The sequence below is a fragment of the Salvelinus fontinalis genome, chromosome 10 (genome assembly GCF_029448725.1).
Source record: "Salvelinus fontinalis isolate EN_2023a chromosome 10, ASM2944872v1, whole genome shotgun sequence".
Classification (NCBI taxonomy): domain Eukaryota; kingdom Metazoa; phylum Chordata; class Actinopteri; order Salmoniformes; family Salmonidae; genus Salvelinus; species Salvelinus fontinalis.
This window is the reverse complement of record NC_074674.1, coordinates 28199176-28209283: the sequence shown is the minus strand read 5'-3', so window position 1 is coordinate 28209283 and position 10108 is coordinate 28199176. Positions and strand designations below refer to the sequence as shown.

General features: G+C 42.0%; 1 protein-coding gene across 3 annotated transcripts; it reads left to right on the top strand.

Moving 5' to 3' along the window:
• Positions 1-4936: 4936 nt before the first annotated feature.
• lman2la (lectin, mannose-binding 2-like a) lies at positions 4937-9886 on the top strand. Of its 3 annotated transcripts, none has more exons than XM_055936351.1 (9): positions 4937-5164; positions 5406-5524; positions 5785-5902; positions 5993-6075; positions 6470-6502; positions 6806-6967; positions 7678-7792; positions 8126-8248; positions 8823-9886. In XM_055936351.1, the coding sequence occupies exons 1-9, from the start codon at positions 5035-5037 to the stop codon at positions 8903-8905; spliced, it is 966 nt and encodes a 321-aa protein (XP_055792326.1). In that variant the 5' UTR covers positions 4937-5034; the 3' UTR covers positions 8906-9886. The 3 variants fall into 3 exon arrangements, with proteins under 3 accessions (XP_055792326.1, XP_055792324.1, XP_055792325.1); XM_055936349.1 differs by having other exon boundaries at positions 8717-9886; XM_055936350.1 differs by lacking the exon at positions 6470-6502 and having other exon boundaries at positions 8717-9886.
• The last annotated feature ends 222 nt before the right edge of the window (positions 9887-10108 follow it).

Here is a 10108-nt window from a genome sequence, read left to right as displayed (position 1 = left end):
TCATTCCCCTCTCATTCGCCCCCACTTTACAGTAGAAGCATCAAACAAGGTTCTAAAGACTGTTGACATCTAGTGGAAGTCTTAGGAAGTGCAACATGACCAATATCCCACTGTATCTTCAATAGGGAATGAGTTGAAAAACAACCAACCTCAGATTTCCCACTTCCTGGTTGGATTTTTTTCTCAGGTTTTTGCCTGCCATATGAGTTCTGTTATACTCACAGACATCATTCAAACAGTTTTAGAAACGTCAGAGTGTTTTCTATCCAAATATACTAATAATATACATATATTAACAACTGGGAATGAGTAGCAGGCAGTTTACTCTGGGCACCTTATAGATTCAAGCTACTCAATACTGCCCCCAGCCATAAGAAGTTTTAACAAATGTTCCAGCCTCGCAATAACTATCTTTCACATGGACACTGAAAAGATCCGCAAATGGCTGTATGTGGTATGGATCAAGGACAGGAGAGGTGTTCAAACAGAGGTGCTTAAAGGAAGGCGCACAGGTAGGCCTCATGTTTCATGTGCTCTTTTTAATCACAGTAATAGGCAGGGATTTATCTATCTACATGTTCAGTAAATGTATTGACCAGCAAACCCACTGCAGCCTACCTCACTCTCCATCCCTGCTTTGGACAATTAATAGCATGACTCTCGTACTTTGCCCTTTTCCTTTATGGTTGATATTAACGACGAAAGGAGATATTATCTGTCTCTCTCCTATTGTGTACCACTGTTAAATACTGTGGGGGAAAAAAAAAACTGGGAAAATAAGTACTTAGAACTACCAATTATTATAGATAAATATTAAAGAAAAGGATAAACACAACACTGGACTGAACCTCCTAATTGTCAAACTAATATTAATGTACAATATAGAAGAGACATAACTAGAGGTTATGCAATATGGATGTATATCCACTGCACGCTTCTTAGGTGTGTAATTGACATGACCAAGGAGCTATTGAAATTTTACATTTTGAAAAATTCATGTAAAATCATGTGAGATGGAAATGGACAAACTAAAAGCTGTGCAATGTGTAGGCCCACTGAGTGGACATTCTGAACCTTGTTTTGAAGTCCCTAGGTCACATGACCAAGGAGCTATTGAAATTTTACATTTTGAAAAATGTATGTGAAATCTTGAGATGAAAATGGACAAACTAAAGGGTGTGCAATGTGTAGGCCCACTGAGTGGACATTCTGAACCTTGTTTGAAGTCACTAGGTCACATGACCAAGGAGCTATTGAAATTTTACACTGAAAAATGTATGTAAAATCTTGTGAGATGAAAATGGACAAACTAAAGGGTGTGCAATGTAGAAGGGTAGTCAGTGGACATTCTGGACCTTGTTTCAAGTAGGTCACATGACCAATGAGCTATTTTAATTCGAATGTAAAAAAAAAAAAACGTTTATACTTTGTTTACGCTCCCTAACTAATTCAACTAGGAATACAAAATGCTGCATACATTTACACGTTTATTAGCTTTGGAAAGCGAATTAATGTCCCAATCGTAAAAATAAGACCTGTGCAATGTTGTGCGCAATTTTTCCAACATAATGACACTTATTTGGAGTTGTGGCTCAAGTGGTTTGAAAGCTATTGAGGTTTGAAAGCGTGAATATACGTCGAATATCCCATTTGAAACTGTCTTTACCTCGGTAACGGAACTGATGCATATGTTATGGGCGTTTAATTATTTGTCAATAATGAGTCACGTAGGAAGTACCATGGAATTTAACCCAATCCCACTAAACTAGCTAGCTAGTTATAGCTGTTTGAAATAACTAGCTATTTGACTACAGTACTATTTGATGGTTTTGCCAAGTTTTGAATTGGTCGAATGCAACAATAACAAAGCAATACCACGTATAGTAAAGGAGCGCTATTTATAAATAAATCAAATTCATACTAGACCAACTGGCTAGCTAGCAACCCAGCTCGAGCTCCATCTTTTTCCGATTAGTTACCTAGCTACCTACACTTGGTCTGACAATGATGAGAGGGTTGAGACGGGGATAGTCCCTCGTTCAAGACAAATTTAAACAACTATTATCGCGGACCCATGTGTCACGATAAATGTCGACCTCCTTGCGCTGTTTTTCTTGAATGGGATCCATGCTTCTTCTTCACACAATGTATAGAATTTTGTCTTACGTATATAACGTTACTGTATATGGACAGTCCCACAACTAGCAGTTGTGCGAGTCAAGTCTTGCATTGCGACACACTGAGGGAGTGTCTAAAATTGTAGGGTGCTATTCAGAAAGTGAAAAAAAGCCTACTGTAGCCTATTTGTCTGACTTCAAATGTACTGGTACATGGTACACTGGTACACTGGTACATACAATAGGAATAAGTTATATTTTAGTCCTTGGCGTCGCAGACGCTCGCTGGCGCACGCGAGCAGTGTGGGTGCAATAATTGAATAACATGGATTTGTACATTTATTTTGCGACGCTCGAGCACGCGAAGTTTCCGGTCTGGTCAGCATGTAACCTTAAATTAAGACCAAAAAGTGAATCTTTGTTTTCATGAGGTTTTAAAATATAGCCAATTTTGACTTTGTGGCTGTTTGTAACTAGTGACAACCAAGATGAACACATAATTGAAATTGGGATTTAGCGGAATATCGGTCACACGTTCATATAGGCTACCTCAGTGGATCACACTGTAGCAGAGGTACTGGATCGCCTCTTCCTTTCTGACTGTAGCATCATAAATAGGCATCATACATAGTCCTAGATATTGATCTGATTTAGCCAATCTCTGCATGTTTCTATTGACAGTATCAGAGGAAGGTCCGAAAAATTGCCAAAGACTCCAGCCACCCAAGCCATAGACTGTTCACACTACTACCGTCTGGTAAATGGTACCGGCGCAATGGCTCTCGGCTCAGAGACAGCTTCTACCCCCAAGCCATACGACTGCTAAATAGCCAGACTGCTAAATAGTCGGCATTATCATTAAATAGTTGAACCTTGTGCTGGGGGCAATAAGAGGCCACTCTAAAATGTACAGTTTTGTCACACAACAAAGTGCCACAGATGTCTCAAGTTTTGAGGGAGCATGTAATTGGCATGCTTACTGCATGAATGTCCACCAGAGCTGTTGCCAGATAATTTAATGTTAATTTCTCTGCCATAAGCCGCCACCAACTTCGTTTTAGATAATTTGGCAGTATATCCAACCTGTCTCACAACAGCAGACCGTGTGTAAACACGCCAGCCCAGGACCGCCACATCTGGCTTCTTCACCTGCGGAATCGTCTGAGACCAGTCACCCGAACAGCTGATTAAACTATGGGTTTACACAACCAAATTTTTTTTTCACAAACTGTCAGAATCCGTCTCAGGGAAGCTCATCTGTGTGCTCGTTGTCCTCACCAGGGTCTTGGCCTGACTGCAACTTCAGTGGGCAAATGCTCACCTTCGATGGCCGTTTTCAAGCTGCAGAAGTGTGCTCTTCATGGATTAATCAAGTTTTCAACTGTACCGGGCAGATGGCAGACTGGCATTGTGTGGGTGAGCGGTTTGCTGATGTCAACACTGTGAACTGAGTGCCCCATGGTAGCGGTGGGGTTATGTTATGGGCAGGTATGGACAACGAACACAAATGCATTTTTTCAATGGTAATTTGAATGCACAGAAATACGATGACAAGATCCTGAGGCCCATTGTCGTGCCTTCATCTGCCACCATCACCTCATGTTTCAGCATGATAATGCACCGCCCCATGTTGCAAGGATCTGTGCACAATTCCTGGAAGCTAAAAATGTCCCAGTTTTTCCATGGCCTGCATACTCACCAGACATGTCACCCATTGAGCATGTTTGGGATGCTCTGGTGCGACGTGTATGACAGTGGGTTCCAGTTCCCGCCAATATCCAGCAACTTCACACAGCCATTGAAGAGGAGTCAGACAACATTCCATAGGCCACAATCAACAGCTTGATCAACTCTATGCAAAGGAGATGTGTCGCACAACATGAGGCAAATGGTGGTCACCAGATACTGACTGGTTTTCTGATCGATGCCCTACTTCTTTTTAATTACATAGATTTTTGGCCTAATGAATGTATTTCAATAGACTGATTTCCTGTAACTCAGTAAAATCTTTGTTTTTGTTCAGTGTACAAACTATATACACACTCACTCACACACTCTACATTGACACTCCCACACAAAACCCATACACTACATACACACACACATAGACCGACACAACACATATACACATGACATACGTACATTCACATACACTTTTGCACTCATCATTTGCTGCTGCTGCTCTGTTTATTTTACTCTTATTATTATCTATCACAATGTCACTTTACCCTGCCTTCATGTACATACTGTATCTACACTCTTAGGAAAAAAAGTGTTATCTAAAACCTAAAAGGGTTCTTCGGCTGTCCCCATAGGGTGAACAACCGTTTTTGGATCCAGGTAGAACCCTTATGGGTTCCATGTAGAACCCTTTCCACAGAGGTTTCTACATGGAACCCAAAAGGGTTCTACATGAACCCCAAAAGGTCCTACTTGGAACCAAAAAGTGTTATCCTATAGGGACAGCCGAATAACTCATTTGGAACGCTTTTTTTCTTAAGAGTGAACCTCAAATACCTTGTACCTCTCTCTACACTTTGATCTGGTACTGGTACTCCCTGTATATAGCGCCATTCTTGTGTATTTAATTTTATTCCACGTGTTAGTTATTATATATATGTGTATTGTTTTTACTCTGTATCGTTGGGAATGGTTCGTAAGCAAGCATTTCACTGTAAAGTCTACACCAGTTGTATTTGCCGCATGTGATAAATAAAATTGTATTTGATTTGGAAAGTGGAAAGTGATTGACAGCAGAGTGAACAAATAACCAGACGCAATGCAGCCCTACAAACCAATCACAAGCCATAGGGCGTTGTTTGGTTGAATGGGAGGAGTCGTAATCTAAAATGGCCGCCGCCACAAACAACAACTGACAGATATTAATATTCTCTCCGATATTTTTCTTCGTCAGACCATGGCTCTAAAAACATATTGGACGTTTGTGATTATTCTTATTACAACTTGTCGATCTTTTGCCGACGATGATAATCATGAAATGGAGGAGTTTCTGAAAAGGGAGCATTCATTGTCAAAACCCTATCAAGGTAACGTTAGCGCCATTGTATCACCCTTTTATTATAGTATAATGTGAGAACGCTGAAATGAATGCTGTATATTCGACATTGCAACAATGTTATACTGACTGTGGAGTGTTGATACTCGTAAGATCGTTTTTTGCTGCCACTACATCAAGGCTCTACGCTATGTACAACTTGTTTTATATAATATGACAACTGACCCTCCGTCTTTTCTGTTCTATGTGTGTTACAAATAATGTGTGCTTAGGTGTGGGGTCGTCCAGCTCCTCCCATTGGGAATTGATGGGCGATGCCATGGTAACCACAGAGCAGGTGCGCCTCACAACAGACATGCAGAGCAAGCAGGGGGCAGTGTGGAGTCGCATTGTGAGTACAGAACATTGCATACTGTTAAGTCTACATCACTGATACTGATTCTCTCTATCAGAGGAGGCAGGTGGAGGGAGCTATAGGAGGATGGGCTTATTGTAATGGCATTCATGGAACAGAGTGTAACATGGTTTCCATATGTTTGATACCGTTCCATTGATGCCATTCCTCCCACCAGCCTCCACTGCTCTCTATGCATGTCACATTTTGCATGGCTTTGCCAAAATGGTCTTATCTATGTATGTTTGTGTGGCCAGCCCTGTCACCTAAGGGACTGGGAGTTACAAGTGCACTTTAAGATTCATGGCCAAGGCAAGAAGAATCTGAATGGGGATGGACTGGCAATTTGGTACACCAAGGAGCGCATGCAGAAAGGTACTGTCCCACAATGTAGTTCCAACAGAAATACCAGAGTGTTGGTACAATGCAATGCAACTGTATAAATGCATTTCTGTCATTGTGTAGGTCCTGTGTTTGGGAATCAGGACCTTTTCACAGGGCTGGGTGTATTTGTGGACACGTACCCCAATGAGGAAAAACACCTTGAGGTACAGTATGTGCATATACCTGTCAACCTGTTCTATGTGTTTCTGTGGAGGGAAGGAGTAGCTACAATACTGTTACATGTTATGTCACAAATTATAGGACTTTATCTCAACCACTTCCTTTTTATTTTATTGTACTGTCTGGCAGCAATGTTTGTGTCATATCCTGTCAAATCTGGGTCAACATGTCATGATCTTCCTGTGCTCTGAGAGGGGCCTTAGCTAACTGACAACCAACACTTCCCACCTCAAAACAGACCTGAATCATACAAGCAAGCCAATACAGTGGAATATTTATGAGGTTTTGTTGGGAGGGCTTGTTTTGGGCAGGGCTCACAGACCTGTGTAATGGGCCTTGTGTTGTGCTTCTCTGTTTTGTGCATCCCTATGGAGACAGGCACAGAAGACGAGGTACACCACACGCACACAGGTACCCCATGTTTGGACCACCCATACCAAATGCCCCCCATACCCCTCTCCTTAGCTACTCTCATCAACCCCCTAATGAACATGCTGCCCCACGTTGTTGTTGTTTACTACCTATTAACAATTGGTTGCACCTTGAATTAAAATTTGCATTTGAATGAGTAGGGGATCAGGTAGAGAATGAGGTCACTCAGGCAAATATTACCAGCAGTATTGTACTGTTGTGGATGCTGCATCTTTTACCTGTTGTTCTGATTCTATCTCTCTCTATTTGGTACCTCCTTTCTTTTTTCCCACCTTCCACCAGAGGATCTTCCCCTTCGTGTTGGCCATGGTGGGGAACGGAAGCATTAGTTACGACCACGAACGAGACGGGCGTCCCACTGAGCTGGGCGGCTGCAACGCCATGGTGCGCAACCTCAACCACGACACCTTCATCTTCATCAGATATGTCCGTCGCAGGCTCACGGTGAGAGCAGGCACACACACACATACATTTTAACGACTCTACGATGTTATCACTATCCAAGTTATTGTGTATTAACTAAATAATAATGTAATGCCTAATTTCATCCAAGATGCATATTGGGTCACTTCTATACAAACAGAAATCTGTTGTGTTGAAGTGAATTGTTTCATTCACACCCGTTAACTCAACTTTGCAAGAGAATGTCAGAGATATGATGCTTTGACTGTGCTAGGTAGTGCCTGGGCATACTCTGTTCAACTAGCTCTCACAGTCTCACGTCAGAATTAGATGTTCATCCATGTTTCTCAAAATGTAAAATTTCGAAGTTGTTCCAAATGTCAAATTTCAATGTGTTTAAGGTTAAGTTTAGGCATTAACTAACATTTGAGGTTAGGGTTAAGTTTGGGCATTAAGTCTGAATGGTTAAGGTTTGGGATAGGCTTAAAAAATATATATATGTTATATTGCTGGATTCGAACCTACAACCTTTGGCACCAGAGGCAGATGCTTGCTGTATTGGCTTGCTTGTATGACATCCCTGTCCACAGCACCCTAGCAAAACCAAGACCTACGCTGTACTTGAACCTAGTGGTCGGTTTCCACGTCATCTTCCTGCGTCGTCAGACATAGATGGATGTCGAATACTGACTTGTATCACGGGTAACCTGGCTGACCCTGTTAACCATACTCCTAATCTCTATCTCTACTAGATTATGATTGACATTGATGGGCAGCATGAATGGAGGGACTGCCTGGACATACCGGGGGTACGGCTGCCCCAGGGCTACTACTTTGGAGCCTCGGCCGTCACTGGAGATCTCTCTGGTAGTACTCCCCTCTACTGTGTTTTACATAGTAGCATTAATGAAATCAGCTGTTTTATTGCTATGAATTAGCGCCTAGTTTTCATTTACTTCATCTACGTGGTATTTCATTGAGGTCTCTAATTTCAAGTGAGACGTGACCATCCCAGATTATCACTATCATTTATTTTGATGTACTCATTGTGTCTACACTGCCCAGAATGAAATTCATGTCACACATAAGGCAAATTGAGGGCATGTGGTCTAATAGGGAACTAAGATATTGTATTTTGGTCCATTTGAAGGTGTTCTTGCTGCAGTTTTCTTTGAATGACTGAAACGGTCTGTTCCACAGACAATCACGATGTGATCTCCCTGAAACTGTACCAGCTGACTGTGTTACGCAGTGAGACAGAGGAAAAGGAGGAGGAAGATGAGATCACTCTACCCAGTGTAGATAACATGGACCTACTAAAGAGTAAGGCTCACTACCTCACACAAACAGAAGAACATACACTTCATTGGCGTTACTCTACTCAAATAACATAGTTATTCTTGATAAAAAGCTCAAATACTTATACTATCAAATGATGTTATACTATTAGGGCTCTTTAACCAACTCAGTGGCATGTAGTGTCTACCCTGAGACTGGCAGAAGGTTGGGGATTCGATCCCTGGTCATACCAAAAAGACACTAAAAATGGGACCGGATGCCTTTCTGCTTGTCATTCAGCATTAAAGAGATGGATTGGGGGTAAGGCCATGTGATAAACTACCTTCCTGTCCAGGGGGTGTACTTGTACATCAAGCTGCCTCATGCTACAGAAACAGGAGATAGGCTACTGCCCCTATGGGCTGTTCTGGCTCAGACAAGGCCTACTTATTATGGCTCCTTGTCACTATTTTTCACTTTCTATCCATACTAACATCTCTCTCTCTGTGTCAGTGGGTGAGAATGAAGAAGGGTGGAGTAGTATTGCTATGTTCTTCACCATCCTCTTCTCCATGCTGGGCTGTTTCCTGCTCATCGTGGTTGGCCTCATCGTCTACAGCCACTGGAACGAGAACAGACGCAAACGCTTCTACTGAGACGGAGAGAGGGGAAAAAGAGCGGGAGGGAGGCCTCCCATCATAACCACTACTGTAGTCTGACGACAACTGCACTGAGACACTGAAATGACTGGCAAGATGGAGACAATGTAACTGACCTCCCAATGTAGACCAATATGCTTGACGGACAGAGGTACCCTTGGGACAACACTAGTGAATCCTGGGAAAGACTGAGCAGCGGAAGGATGCATTTCAACTACAGTAGCCAACCACACTGACCCCTGCCATGAGTAGACATACAGAACGTTTGTCTGTCCCCACGCCTACTCTCACCAACCAGGCCTTACTCTACACAAATATAGAGAGCATATTATTATTATTATTATTATTGTAACGACCCTGGGTTTATAAGCGCGTAAATCGACTCTGCTGCACGAGCATACTTTTGCGTCAGTCGATAGCGCGCTGGACCTCGGGCTAGAAGGTCGAGGGTTCGAGACCTGCTCCCTGCCTGTTTCATTACATTATGTACTTACTGTGTGAAAATGACCTCTGTGTTGTCAGACAGTGCCATTGCTGGTTAATAGTTTGGTTGTCTTTTTAAGGGTCTTGGGAGATGGATTTATACTCAGTTTTAGGGTTTTGAATGTCAAAGGGACAAAGTAACCAATGTGTTCTAACTCTACAGCCCACATGACCAGGTCCCATCAGCTCTTGAACCGTGTCACACCAAAGATGTTTTCAGGGGCCAATCTGGCAATTGATCCGTCGCTTTTCTGCTTCGCTCTAGAAACAGCATCATGTCATATTTCTATGGTGCTTGCAATCAATGTAAGTCTTTGTGCATTTCAATTGATTCAGACGGTTTCAATTAATTCTTATACTCAATTTTATTAGTTTGAAAAATGTATGGTTGCAGAGAATATGCTTTTGTTGTCAAACTGAATCTAAAGTAGAATGCATGAAGGTGCTAGACTAGTCATTTTTTTACCATTATTTATGTCAAGATTGATTAGGTCATTTTTCTTTTATTCTGTATATGAAATGAAAAGGTGACCAATCCCTCTCCTTTTGGTTGCATTCATTTATTTGAGTTGCCTGATCTTACAGACTTAGACTTAACTTCAAGTTAGGGTGTGCCCCTTTGCTTTTCTGCACCCACCCAAACTGTTTTGGTTTTGTGGCATATTACCAGAGCACCCTCGCCAGTGGTTTCGATTCGAAACCAATGTGTACTTTACTGTTTTTCCCCAGACCTGACCTCAGAATTTTAACCATTAACATTTCA